The sequence below is a fragment of the Puma concolor genome, chromosome E4 (assembly GCF_028749965.1).
Source record: "Puma concolor isolate L17-30 chromosome E4, mPumCon1.1.hap2, whole genome shotgun sequence".
Classification (NCBI taxonomy): domain Eukaryota; kingdom Metazoa; phylum Chordata; class Mammalia; order Carnivora; family Felidae; genus Puma; species Puma concolor.
The window spans coordinates 24,939,773-24,954,964 of record NC_141683.1 but is presented as its reverse complement, the minus strand read 5'-3'; the positions used below and the strand labels follow the sequence as shown (position 1 = coordinate 24,954,964).

The 15,192-nt window shown below is 37.4% G+C and overlaps 1 protein-coding gene across 7 annotated transcripts in view; it reads right to left on the bottom strand.

The window, feature by feature from the left end:
• Window positions 1-15,192, bottom strand: part of LOC147572500 (complement factor H-like) — a 154,678-nt gene that overhangs the window by 43,248 nt on the left and 96,238 nt on the right. Inside the window, exons 16-23 of one of the 7 annotated variants that reach the window (XM_086693403.1) lie at window positions 14,385-14,555; window positions 12,090-12,272; window positions 11,424-11,633; window positions 9,370-9,543; window positions 8,489-8,665; window positions 7,614-7,787; window positions 3,664-3,846; window positions 2,802-3,199 (exon numbers count right to left, since the gene is read on the bottom strand). The exons of 5 other annotated variants lie outside the window; for them this stretch is intronic. In XM_086693403.1, coding sequence (XP_086549529.1) covers window positions 3,003-3,199; window positions 3,664-3,846; window positions 7,614-7,787; window positions 8,489-8,665; window positions 9,370-9,543; window positions 11,424-11,633; window positions 12,090-12,272; window positions 14,385-14,555 — 1,469 coding nt within the window. In that variant the 3' untranslated portion in view covers window positions 2,802-3,002. Of the gene's footprint in view, window positions 1-2,801; window positions 3,200-3,663; window positions 3,847-7,613; window positions 7,788-8,488; window positions 8,666-9,369; window positions 9,544-11,423; window positions 11,634-12,089; window positions 12,273-14,384; window positions 14,556-15,192 lie in introns of those variants that run through there. One more of the 7 variants, XM_086693404.1, reaches the window with a different exon arrangement.

The following is a 15,192-nucleotide window of genomic DNA, read 5'->3' as shown; positions in this document are numbered from 1 at the left end:
GCCTGGGTGGCTCAGTCGGTGGAGCATCTGACTTCAGCTCAGGTCATGATCTCGCTGCTCTGAGTTCACGTCCCGCGTTGGGCTGTGGGTTGGCAGCTCAGAGCCTGGAGCCTGCTTCAGATTCTGTGTCTCCCCCTGTCTCTGCCCCAACCCACTTGCATTCTATTTCTGTCTCTCTCAAAAATAAATAAACATTAAAAAAAAATTTTAAAAATGTGTATATATGTAAAGCTATCAGAAGGTCACTATTATCAAGTTCTTATTCTAAAATATTCCTATTTAGTACCAAGGGCACAATAGTTGGATTCTAAACACTATTTCCCAGTAAAAAGAATCACGGGTGCCTGGGTGGCTCAGTTGGTTAAGTGTCCGACCTCCACTCAGGTCACAATCCTGTGGTTCATGGGTTCACGCCCTGCGTCTGGCTCTGTGCTAACTGCTCAGAGCCTGGAGCCTGTTTTAGATTCTGTGTCTCCCTCTCTCTCTGCCCCTCCCCCACTCATGCCCTATCTCTCTCTCTCTCTCTCTCTCTCTCTCTCAAAAATAAATAAACATTAAAAAAAAAAGATTCAGACCTTTTTGGAAACATGTATGCTTACAGGTATTGGGCAGGGAAGTATACAGCAAGCCTGGAACATCATGTTGTACTAAAAAGAAGAGAAATGCTCAAAGAATAATGGGGTACAACAAGGCAATAAGGAGCTCATTTCAAGAGGCTCTCACTAGCCAAATTGGGGATAATTTGAGCTTCAGAAATAATGACTATATTTAATTGTGACAGTTGAATAAATAAAAATTCATGAATTCATGCTGATACATTTATTATTTTGTTAAAATTTTAAATTTATTATTATTATTATTATTTTTTTTTTTTTTTTGAGAGTGAGAACTCAATGGGTGGAAGAGGGGCAAAGGGAGAGAGAGCAAGAATCTTAAACAGGCTCCACACTCAGCACAGAGGCTGAGCTGGAGCCCAGGGCTCAATCCCATGACCCTGGGATCATGAACTGAGCCAAAATCTGGTCAGATGCTCAACCAACTGAGCTACCCAGGCTCCCCACTGATACAACATTTAAAAAAAGAAAAAGAAAAAGAAAAAATATCTCTAAAGCCATCAGAAGGTGGCTTTATCAAGTCCTTACTCCAAAAATTGGAAATTAAAGAGCAAATATAAAGATTTATCAAATCTTTTTAGGTAAAAGTATTAAGGAGTTGGCAAATCAACACTCATCTTTACACGGGAATGGCAATAAATGCAGAAAAATATTAGAATTAATCTTAAAAGTTGCTATTTCGCAGCCAAAAATGAAAATAATTGGGTATAGGCCATATTGGTTACAAGGCAAGTGTCATACATACATTCCACAAGCTTTGGGTGAAAGGTTCTGGAGAAATAGTATATACACCAGTATTGACAGCAAAGATAACTTGTGGATTGTAACACTATTCCTTTAAATGTGAGAAAACTGTCATTTGTGATTCAGATTTAGATAAATCGGCTCCAGTAGAGACAGCCTGGTTTCTCATTCTGAGAATACCACTTGATTTGATGCAAATGAAGGAAGAAGCTATCACCTTAAGATACTTTTACCTTGGATGAGCACTGGGTGTTGTATGGAAACCAATTTCACAATAAATTTCATATATTAAAAAAAATACTTTTACCTTGATTATATCTTTATTTTCATCCTAAAAATTTCATGTTTTTGTAGAAGTTAAAAATGTTTTCGGTCAACTGATTTTTAACTGTTTATGTTGTTTGAAATGTATGAATTTAAAAATTGCATTTCAGACTCTTGTGGTTGAATGTGTTCAAAACTCTCTATACCAACAAAATCGTGGAGATGTCATTAGATTTGAACATCTTTACCAAAGAGGTCTTCATAGTTCTCAACATGTATTGCCTTACTTTATCTTTATTTTAAAACAACATATTCTTGGGGCGCCTGGGTGGCGCAGTCGGTTAAGCGTCCGACTTCAGCCAGGTCACGATCTCGCGGTCCGTGATTTCGAGCCCCGCATCGGGCTCTGGGCTGATGGCTCAGAGCCTGGAGCCTGTTTTCGATTCTGTGTCTCCCTCTCTCTCTGCCCCTCGCCCGTTCATGCTCTGTCTCTCTCTGTCCCAAAAATAAATAAACGTTGAAAAAAAATTAAAAAAAAAAAATAAATAAAACAACATATTCTTGTGGTTCAAAGGTGATGTATATTACAGACAGATACAATGCAGAATGCAGGTTAGTATTAAGAAGTTAAACAGCTACTCTTAACCCTAGTTTCTCTAAATTCTGCTGTCAATTTTTTATTGTGCTTCCTGACAATCTTTGTTTTATAAATATTTATTCAGTGTTCAAAGCACACTGTGTGTGTTTACACTTGACATCAGATTTTTTGTTAGTTTTCATGTCATGTTATCATAGTTATGTACCCAGTTCGATTCTAATCTCCCTTTATTCTTTCTTTAATTTTTATTGGGCTAGAGAGTTATGTTGTAGGAGATCATGTATTCCATTATTTTTTGGTATATCTGTCTTTTGATAGATAAGCAAAAGTAAGTAATACCTACTTACATCGTGTTAACATAGGTATGACATAGTTAGGTTTTGAAGTGTTTCTGAAGTGAAATTATTTGGAAGATGGAAAAGCCTTTTCTCCCATTTCCTCCCAAAGGGACGGTCTCAGGAAGCCTCAGAAGTTACCGAGGAAGATTTGAGAAAGGTGGGAGAAGGATGCATAGAAGTCGTCACTGAAGTGATTGAATCTCATTTCTTGTCATAGATATTTTTTTAATAGGACACAAAGCATTTTGGTTTGCCAAGTTTTAATGAAGTGCTTTTAAGAAGTGATTTATTCACTTCTCAGATTATAATTACATCAACCATGAAATAGTTAACACAAATTCTGATTATGAATATAAAGGAGTTTAACAATACCTGACAAAATAAGCATGAAAATTTTGGATAAATGTACATGTTTTAATTTTAGGACTGCATCTTAACCATATTTTATACACAAACAGGATAGGTCAGTTTCCCGTCCCAACAGGTTGCTCGTAATGTTTGTTGTGATGTCTGTTTACGATATCCAGGATTACATTGAAATTGAACAGTTTCCCTTGTTTGGAAATATCTCTTTTTCTTAGAAGACCATCCTAATTGTATGTTATGTTTTCTCATGGTTTCTTCTGATACCATACAAACATCTGAAGATTTAAAAAAAATGAACATAAGCATTAAGTAGTAAACAAATATTTTCCACAGAATTTCAGACTTGCAAAGTAGAATTGTCTGCACTGGTCCAGGGCTTTGTTCTCAAAACCTTTTCCAACCAGTTCATTGAAAACCCATCACATAGATGTAAATCATTTTAAATGATTAACGATGTAAAAATGAGGTACTGTGTTTAAGGTGTGCTAATTAAATGTTATAGTGAAAGATGCATCATGTCAATAACAATAGGAAGAGCTTTCATTAAAGAATATTTTGTTGCTGTGGTTGCTTGAATAAGACTTTTTTTCTAGTTTTATTTCTTCACATATTAATATTTGGTAGTCAAACATTTGATAGAATGATTGTGGTTAATCCATGAATATTCTGTTAATAAAGCAAAACACCTTTCTCGTTATAGTGATTTTCCCAGGATCCAGGTGAGTATTAAGATATTTACCCAAGCACTTCGGCGGTTCCGACCACTGTCCATATCTGCATGTGATGACCTTGCTTCCCTCAAGCACATACAAGGACTGGCACTGGTACTCAACTGATGACCCTGGAGCATATTCTGATGTTGGGAATGTGGTCATGTCTCCATTGTCAATAGCCGGAGGGGGCCCACATTTTTCTTTAGGGTCTAAAAAAGAACATTATTTGATTTATTGAACATCCAAAGAAAAACAGGGTGAAGTAAAGCAAATAAAAATATAGCATAATATACAACATCAAGACTTGTGACTTCTGCTGACAGAAATGATTCACTGGAGAAATTCTAATCACTTAAACTGAGAAGAACACTTTTAAGCACTTCCTTTCATCTCACATGAAAGCACACACAAAGCATTAACAAATTGTCTGCTTTGCAGTATTCTGGTATTAAAAAACATTTTCCCTAGTGAATAAATGCCAGACAGATGGAGAGCTAATATACACAAAGAAATTTGCTCATTAGTTGCAACATATTGTAGTGTCTATTGGATCTCAAGTCACTGTGTATTGACTTTCATTGTTATTACAAAAGAAACATCAGCTTTAATTAACTCAAAGAATTACAAATTTGTATAATGTGAAAGGGAATTGTTGGCCTCCTATTCTGGACAAGGTGAGGTAGAAACATTTCTGCTAATCCCTTTGCTAAGTAAAACTAAAAACCCTGAACGTATCATAAAAAACAATAAAAGGGATTATGGAAGGTGCAGAGTAGATATCGATCTAATCAGAGACCTTGGGATTCAAAGAATTACACTGTAATGAGTTTGGGTTTTCACTGTCTCTTCTATGGATCCTGGACTGAGCACTGAAGAAGACTGGAATCCAGAAACAATATCAAGTTCATGGAAAAAAAAAAAAAAATTCCAAGAATTTCCTGCTCTCTTTAGCCAAAGGCCCAGGAAAGGAGTATTCTAACAAGACAGAAGTATTTTTTACAGTATTCGAATAACTCCGAAAAAACATCATCAAGAAACCTTGACCATTCCTCTCCACGTGTTGCTCAGAGATCAACAGTGATCAACACAGGCCACGTGGTGTGCCCAGACTTCTATCCACACTCAGGGAACAAGACGCCTCTCCACTTTCCATGGTGTCAGTGGAGGCCAAGTGGGAAGTCTGGACTTGCACTCTGGCAGTTTTGGAGGCCTGATAAATAAGAGATATCAATAAAATCCGGAGCCTTAAAACATAATATCCCAAATGTCTAGAATACAGCTGAAAATCATTCATTATAGGGGTGCCTGGGTGGCTCAGTGGGTTGGGCATCCAACTCTTGATTTGCACACAGGTCACGATCTCACGGTTCGTGAGTTTGAGCCCTGTGTTGGGCTCTGTGCTGGCAGAGAGGAGCTTGCTTGGGATTCTCTCTCCCTCTCTCTGCCCCTCCCCTGCTCACACACTGGAATGAGTGCTCACTTTCCTAAAATAAATACACCTTTAAGAAAAGAGAGAAAAACATCACTCATTATGCCAAAGACCAGGAAAACCTCAAAAGAGAAAAGATAATCAACACATGGCAACATTGAGATGACACAGATAATGGAATTATTTAGTGATGGTTTTTCAAAATCCAATGGGAATTATAGAACAGAAAAATAGAATAATGGATTTTTAAAAATCCTCACTGGATGGGCTCTATCATGGATTACAGATGACAGAAGGATAAATAAACTCGAATATAGAATACAGACTACTCACTTGGAAAACAAACAAAAGTGGACAGGGCTTCAGGGACCAGTAAGAGTATAGCAAAAGACTGGACAACCAGAAAGAGAAAAGAAAGGGGTTAGAGATGAAAACAAACAAACAAACAAACAAACAAAAAACCCTCAAACAATAATGGCTGAAAATTTCCCATGTTGGGCACAAGGCATAAACATTCATACTGAAAAAGCCCAACAGGATAATCCTAAAGAAATTCAAGCCAAGATACATCAAATCAAACTGAGGAAAACTAAAGAAAAGGAAAAATCTCAAAAGCAGCTACACAGAAGTTAGGCAAGCCTCTAAGGGAAAAAGGGTTCAAGTGTCCGTGGGGTTCTCATCTGTGTCCATGGAGCCAGAGAGAAGTGACAACGTCTCTCAAGTGCTAGAAGAAAAGAAACTGTCATCTCTGAATGCCACATCCAGTGATGCCATCCTTAGGATACAAGGGAGAAATAAAGACGTTCTGAGACAATGGAAAAGGGGGAAAATATCTCCAGCAGATCTATCTTTAAAGAATTGCTAAAGGAATTCTTCAAATAGCACCGAAAAGATAACAGAAGGAGGACTGAGACTTCATGCAGGAAGAAAGAACAAGGCAAGTGAGAAAAATAAGGGTAAATATAATAGATTCTTTTTCCTAAGGAGTTTGTTATATTGGATGTTTGGGCAACACTGTGTCATTTCCTATAGTGCTCAACATATGTAGAAGAAACACTTAACATTTATCCCCCCCCACCCCCCCCAAAAGGTATTTATGTTTAAAATGTGGGAGGGTAAGAGGTGCCTGAGGGTCTTAGTCATGTAAGCACCTGACTCTTGATCTCAGCTCAAGTCTTGATCTCAGGGTGGTGAGTTCAAGCCCCACAATGGGTTCCACGCTGACTGTGAAGCCTACTTAAAAAAAAAAAAAAAAAAAAAAAGTAAAATAAAATAAAATGTGGGGAGGATAAATGGACCTAAATGGAAGTAAGGTTTCCACATTTCACTTGAAGTGGTAAAATGTCAATTCCGGGAGGAGTGATAAGCTATCTATGTACATCTTTTTTTAAAAAAAATTTTTTTTTTCAACGTTTATTTATTTTTGGGACAGAGAGAGACAGAGCATGAACGGGGGAGGGGCAGAGAGAGAGGGAGACACAGAATCGGAAACAGGCTCCAGGCTCCGAGCCATCAGCCCAGAGCCTGACGCGGGGCTCGAACTCACGGACCGCGAGATCGTGACCTGGCTGAAGTCGGACGCCCAACCGACTGCGCCATCCAGGCGCCCCGATTTTTGTACATCTTAATATTAGGGCAACCACTAATGAAACTATACAATGAGATATGCCCCCAAACAATATAGAGGTGTCAAAATAATATTATTTTAAGATGTTTCAAAATTCTACAGTGATGAGAAGAAAGGAAATGGAAGTGAGAAACAGGAAACACAAAACAAACAGTAAAATGCCTGACACAGCCCCTAATCTATCAAAAACTACTTTAAGTGTAAGTGGTTTAAATACTTCAGTGAAAAGACTGAAATGGCAGAGTGCACACATAAACAAGAACCAACCGTCTGGCGTCTAAAGAAACTCACTTTAAACATGAAAACATAGGTGGGATCAAAGTAAAAGACTGGAAAATATATATGCCAGGCGAAAGTGGATTTGAAAAACAAGTGGCTATAATATCTCCTTTGTTGGCTCCCCTTCTTTCGTAAACTCTAAATGCTGGAGTGTCCTATGATCAAGTTCTCAGACTTCTTCTTCAGTATACACTAATTCCTGGGTTGAGCTCAACTAGTAACCTTCCTTTAAATATAATCCACACGCTGAAGAAGCCCAAATTTGTATCAAATTCTGTGATCACGCCCTAGCTGCGGATTCCATGTCTCCAAGTGGAATTTCATAGAGCTGTCAAATGTCCTCAATGTATCGTTAATACATTTATTCCTCAGGAAATAACCGAGGGTCTTAATGCTTAACACAGAGAGAATTTTCCATGATTCCAGCTGTCCTAATCTGGTCAAATCTTTCATAAAATAAATACATCCACAATAGAGTCCACTGAAAGAAAAAACTGGATTTTAAGCACCATCATTTTATTTGAGATTAAAAAATGAACCAAAATAACTACTTCATTATATACTTATATTAACATATTTAGTCCCTGAAATATTCGCTTAATATTTAAAGAGAATATTTTAAGGGAAATAAAACACTTTACCTAGGCACTGAGGTGGTTGTGTCCAGTTCCCATTTGAACATGTCACTTCTCTGCCCCCAACCAGGTAAAAAGGTATGATGCATTCATAACGTGCCCTCTGACCAGGTAGATACTTAGACATCTCATTCCGTATAATAGCATTTTTCACTCTGGGTGGATTCCCACAGGAAATATCTGAATAGAAAGAAAAAAAGTCGCATCTCTAACATAATGGTCATTTTGAATAGCAAATCAACGAATGGGATTCCAAATAGATCTCTAAGAGGATTTTAAATCAACAGTTAATCTGTCATGAAAGGCTGCTAATTTTAAGAAATTTACATATAAGACTGAAGGAGATAAAGCAATATATTTTATTTTATAAGACTTGGCAAAATAACAGAAAAATAAATGTATAATTGACAAAAACAGCCTTCAATGATTCTTTTTTGCAAACGCTTAAGGACATTTCAATGCATAATGTATAATTCACCAGTGAGATTCAGGTGGACGTAAATATAACAGGCTATAGGTATGGCTCCTAGACTGGAGTATACACTGAATCCCTTGGGAATTGTTAAGACACTTTCAGGGTTGCAGCCCCAGAGTTTTTGCCACCGCAGGTCTGAGCAAGCCTGTGAATTCACATTTGCATTTCTAACCATTTCCCAGAAGATGCTGATTCTGTTCTTCCAGAGACCACAGGTTGAGAACCATTGGGCTTTCAGATTGACCACTGAGTACACAATTATATCCCTTTATGTTAAAACATAAACTTCTTCGACCTGGCCTAAAAGAATAATCCATGTCCATTTCATAAGTGCTGTTAGAAGGAATTGCATATTATATTAGTTAAGACGTTTTCACAAATAGGTTTCACAATTTCATTGAAGTACCTCTGCATATTGGCTTTCCTATCCATTCGCTGTTAATACACTGGATAGTATTTGGTCCATCCAAAAGGTAATTATTTGGACATTTATAAGTCACTTTTTCTCCTGACCTATATGACGTCTTCTTCTGGCCTATGGGTGTGGCATTACCGAAGTCGGGTAAGCTAAAACAATCCGTGTCTGAAAGAAAAAGAATATGTACTTGTTCAGTAAACATTTTAAAATACATAATGGCTAATAACTATAATGTAGAACAATAGGTACACATCGAACCAATGAATACCTTGCAAAATTTTTCTTATACCTTGAAAAAATATGTTAGAAGTCTTGCTGAATTATATTGAATAGTCCTATGTTTATCAAAGTATAACATGGGGATGATGACATCGTAAGCCTGAAGAGATATGGATACATGTAATGCTTGAGATCACACTTCTTGCATTCAAATTCTTTCTTGCCCATACAAGCCATCTACCTTATGTATTTGTATTTTCACTTCTGTCAAAATCTGTTACCTTTATTCATGTCAAATATCTCAGAAAACTATACGTACAAGGAGATAACTGACAAACTAACAGTAAATTGAATAATGATGGCATTGATGAGCAGGGACCACCTGTGACACAGGAACAGAGATGAGAAGTCTGAGGATGTGTATCACAGGAGGTCTAATGTGCACACACGGTGACATGAAAGTGAAATAATTTGGCTCATGCTGTCACACTTTTATTATTACTATGGCTATTAATTCTCTACTAGAATCCACAGCTTCCCAGAGATACCCTGTTGAATTCTGGAATTACTGCCTAGTTTCATATTTGTACCATTTATGCTCTGAATTAAGAATATTTATCAATCGTAGAGTAAAATTAAATACACTATACTTTTGCATTCTGGTGGATGGGACCATTTTCCTCCTAAACATCTTATGAATGCAGGTCCATTAATCTCAAAACCTTTGGTGCATTTGTACGTTACTTCTTCTCCATATTGGTAACTGTCTGATACGTGAGATAGAATACCATGTGGAATCAAGTGTGGTGGCTCACAGGAAAGTCCTAAAAAAAGAAAGAGACAAAGAAAGAATGACTCCATGTTTTACTAAAACTGAAACTTAATTTTATGCATTGGTTGCCATATTTGGCAGTTTTATTTGAAAAAAATAACACAGGATCTGCAATTATATCATGGAGATGGTGTGCAAATGCTTCCTAAAACCATCATTCTGATGTATCCAGTTGACAACCTGAGTAGGAATTTGAAACTAAACATGTCAGTACATTATTGGCCATAGCGACTTCTTTCTAGATAGGTTTCCTGAGGCAAGGGAAACAAAAGCAAAAATAAAGTATTGGGATTACATCAAAAGAAAACACTCGTGTACAGTGAAGGGAACAATCAACAAAACTAAAAGACAAGCTACAGAAAGGGAGAAGATATTTGTGAATGATGTAACTGATAAAGCGTTAGTAACCAAAATATAGAAAGACCTTATAAAACTCAACACCCCCAAACCGTAACCCAGTTAAAAATGGGCAGAAGACAAGAACAGACATAGATCCAAAGAAGACATGCAGACAGCCAACAGACACATAAAGAGATGCTCAACATCACTGATCATCAGGGAGATGCAATTCAAAACTACAATGGGGTATCACCTCACACCTGTCAGATAGGCTAAAATCAACACACAAGAAACAACAGGTGTTGGCAAAGATGTGGAGAAAGGGAAACCCTCCTGCAGTGTTGGTGTGGGAATGCAAACTTGTGCAGCCACTCTGGAAAACAGGGTGAAGATTCCTCAAAAAGTTAAACGTCGAACTACCCTATGATCCAGCAATTGCACTACTAGATATTTACCCAAAGAATACAAAAATACTACTTCAAAGGGACTCATGTGCCTTGATGTTTATAGCAGCATTATTTCCAATAGCCGAGATATGGAAGCAGCCCAAGTGTCCACTGATAGATGAATGAATAAAGAAGAGGGGGTACAAATACACAATGGAATATTAATCAGTCACAAAAGAAAGAAATCTTGCCATTTGCAATGACACAGATGGAGCTATAGAATGTAATGCTAAGCGAAATAAGTCAGAGAAAGATAAATAACATATGATTTCACTTATATGTGGAAGTTAAGAAACAAAACAAATGAGCAAAGGGGGGGCTTAGGGGGAGAGGGAGAGAGGCAAACCAAGAAACAGACTCTTAATTATAGAGAACAATGTGACGGTTACCAGAAGGGAGGTGGGTGGGAGGATGGGTTTAGCAGGTGATGGGGATTAAGGAGGGCACTTGTGATGAGCAACGAGTGTTGTATGGAAGTGTTGAATCACCGTATCCTACAACTGAAACTAATATCACACTGCATGTTAACTACCTGGAATTTAAACTAAAACTTAAATAATAAAAATAAAAAAATAAATATGTCAATATATTTATGAAAGACACTATCAGTGTTTCTCAAACTAATAGCAAATAATAAAAAGAAGAGCATTAAGAATTAATCATCTTATGTACCATGTGTTGTAAGAACTCAGAAATGACATTATAGGAAAAACAAAAGAAATTTATAAAAACTCATGGCAAAGCAATCAGTACAAGTTCCATATATAAATGGGTAGGAATATGAATAGGCGGTTTGTATACGGACAGAGAGGTTTAGTTGTACTACACATCTAGTTTTCATTAAACAATTGCCAGAATTCAAAGTGAGTCTGTAATGAGTCAATGAAATTAACACAAAGAGGATAGACTTGATTATGCAAAATTGCTGGTAAGGTACATAAATATATAAATGATTTTAGATATTTAGCTATAAATGAGTTTGTATATTTAGAAATCTAAAGGATTCTTTCTCACGAATTTGATGACAATTGATTATGCTTAATGGATTATATCGACAACAGAATTGTGGTTTGCATACTGTCCTCACCTACACACCGAGGTGGAGAACTCCATTTTCCCATGTGGCACGTTATCTCATCTTTTCCAGATATCCTGAAACCATCCTCGCAAATGTAATTTAATTTGGTGCCATGTACATAAACCTCAGGTTTCAATGTTTCGTCCATCTCTTCTGAAAATTGAGATGATTTAATGGTTCCATGTTCTATCTGAGGTGGTTGAGGACATGGGCTTTTTTCTGTATAAAGAACAGAGATCAATGTTTAAATTGAAAAATGTAATCAAATACTAGTTGAGGTTTTAAAATAAGGATAATCTGAAAAATTAAATTACTGAAAAACTAAAAAATATCTGAAATTTGCAAGCTCATGTCTCCATCAAATCTACAGTAGTATCTGCTTGTTCACTCTGCCCCCACATTCTTGTCCTGTTCATCACGAGCGAAATTTTCTATGGTATTTACAAACAAATTTTCTATGGTATTTACACAGTAACCCAAAGTTTTGGTCTGTTTCTTTCATAGTAGAAGTGAAAGAATGCCGATTGATTTGTATACTTAGATTGCAATTTACTGTTTCAAGATAAAGTGAAATACATAGACAGAAAGGTCCTTATCTTGTTCATTTACACAAAGCACAGGGGAGTATTAACCTCATTTGAAAGAATGTTACAAAGCAAGTTATGCATTACTGACCAACGCAGTGTGGTATTGACTGCCATCTTCCATCCTTGCACACGATTTCCTCTGCATCCTGAATTATATAATTGTCTTGACAGACAACAGATACTTTTTCTCCATCCTGATAATTTACCGTCGTTGCCATATTGTGAGCATTGGGAATCTGAGGTGGAGGTGGGCATGACTGCATCTGTACTTCTACAAATATGAAAATTAGATTTCGTGATGAAAATCAGAAGTTAAAAATACTAAAGAGAAAGCCCAATAATAATGTATCATAAACGATAAATAATAAGGTTATGCTTAAACATGTGATACTCTTCAGCTTGTAGAGCGCTTTAATACATCACACGTGGTCTTAATGGTAGTATCTTCCTTTTATTCCTTCTGTGATAAATCGTGCATAATTTATGTAAAACTTCTTTTAATTATTTCTAACCATTACGATGTACTAACTGAATCATCCACTCAGTAACAGGCACTAAATAAATACTGATATTAGGATCTTTTTACAGCTATCTATAATCACATGTATTGTGATTGCATTAAAACCCTTATAAGATGTGGAATGGAAAATAATTAGCCAAAGGAAGAATTACATGTAGTTAAAGATCAATTATTTGATACAGGTCCTGGCCAAGACATTAATTAGATATGGTCATTAGTGATTAACAGTGTGTTGTTTAAAGTTCAAAACTCTCTGGAGATACTGTTGACTAGGTTGCCGACACTGTTTAGAGATACACAGATGATGAAATGCACCCTGTTTAACGGATTAGACAGCCTGACTTTAGTTCTATGACCAGCAAGATATACAAGATTCCTTTGCAAACTTGCGTTTGAGCTCCCATAAAGCAGAGATGCCTCACATGTATCGTGGCAGTTCATAACCTGGAGACAAAGATGTCCTGTTCCACTGAGGGAAGACTGGGCGACTAACCCTGGAGGCTTTTGGACCTCTCTGTGATACCTACGTTTTGCTTTCTCCTGCCATGCGTTTATTTCATTAAAGACCTTATGTGACTGTACATGGGGAAGTCTCCTGAGTCCTTCCAATTATCTGACACTTTGTATTCAATTCAGAGAAATCGTTGACGGAATATAATTCATTCATGCTGACTAATATGGTCATATTTTCTATTTCTATCTTTAGACAGATGCAGGATTATTTTATATTTAATCAAAAGTTTTTTTCTTATTTCTGTTTTCATTATCTTGGCATATTTTTTCAATGTATTCTCAAGGATTTATTCTCTTCTATATCTGCTTGTTTAAGCATTTTTGTCCTAATAATCTTAATTTCTACTTCCTCTTGATACATTTTACCAGAGGTTGGTCTGGCAACTAAATCTCCGGCAGGTGCCATGTCTACACTTTCCCTCTACCTTGATGGCACCAGTGGGTGCACTCCAGCCCAGGGCTCTCCTGTGGCTTCATCAAAGCCGGTGAGCGGGCCCCAGCCCTGCATTCTGCTGCCTCGCTAAAGCTGGCCAGCATGCTCAGCCCACAGAGGGCACACTCCTTGATCCCCAGGCTCTAGTGGCCAGAGGGGCTTGCATTTCTGGGGCCTGCAACACACTACAACAATCCGAGAGATAACTCTTGGTGGGCCACTACCTCCAGGGCACCACAAAGCAGCCTGAAACACAGCCCAGACTTTCTGGGGAAAAAGCCTAATTATCTGTCTTAGACCGGTAGCCTGAGGGGTGGACTTGAGATTTGCCACACATCTGGAGGCCACCGAGGTGCTCTCAGGGAACGTGGACCAGGGGATGCCATCTTTGTGCTCTCCTCAGCCTCAAAGAAAACCAAATCACTATTTCTTAAAGATACCCGACCGGGTGTTAATTTGAGGCCATCAAGTTTCTGGGTGGGTTGTTTTATAGCTGACTGAAGCACTGATGCACTTAATATCTAGAAATGATGTTTTGGTTAGTTTTTAAATTCCCTTCCGGCTTCAAAGTTATTTGTAATAATAAATAGCTAAACATGTTTAAAAGATGCCCAAATAGGGGTGCCTGGGTGGCGCAGTCGGTTAAGCGTCCGACTTCAGCCAGGTCACGATCTCGCGGTCCGTGAGTTCGAGCCCCGCGTCAGGTTCTGGGCTGATGGCTCGGAGCCTGGAGCCTGTTTCCCATTCTGTGTCTCCCTCTCTCTCTGCCCCTCCCCCGTTCATGCTCTGTCTCTCTCTGTCCCAAAAATAAATGAACGTTGAAAAAAAAAAAAAAAAAAAAAGATGCCCAAATACTGCTTTGGCAAGTTCGAAGGAAATAGAGTAAGATTTTGAAAGTACTATAAACAAGAGCTTACCTGTGCAGTTTAGTTCAGGATCCCATCTTCCATTTATGCACGTTGAGTGTTTCTGTTCTAATTTTCCTCTACATTTGTAAGTTATGTTCTCATTATGATCAAATTCGGTCTTCAATGGATTTACCTCACGTATAGTTAAGCTGTGTTTACACTTCTGAAGGTCATCTGTTGCTAGAAAATGAAAATATTGCCTTGGAAGGACTACTTATAAGAATCAAAGCAGTTAATGCAGAACAATAGCTTAGACTCAATAGTATATCGAAACTAGAATTTATGCCCGTAAGTCCCACCAACCAAGTTATTCCTGATCATATTGCATGTGATGGGCTACTTATTATGTCTGAACATAAGTCCTGTGTCCAGGTTTTGAAATTTCAGAGAAAATGTCTGCAATAAATACAGCCCACTGTATTTATGTACACTGTATTTATGTACACTGTACACTTTGGGGATTAGAAAAGCATTAAGAGGCTCACTTTTTTGGATGATTTACACACTGAACAGTCATCACCTGGTTAAATTTGGTCTCTTATTTATCTGTGGAAATAGAATATATGAAGCTGCTAGTTTAAATATCGTGTTTCAAAAAAATGAATATATTTTTTCACTTATGGTAATTTAATAAGCACATCTAAAATGTATTACGTAAAATGTGAACACTTAGGCAGATCTTTTGCATGATCACTAAAATGGGACAAATACCTGGACTAAGAAATTGGGTGCTTCAAGTCACAACCTGTTTACTGTATATACTCTTCCAATCTTTGAAAAACTATTTTGTACATCAGGTCAACCTATAATTCAATAA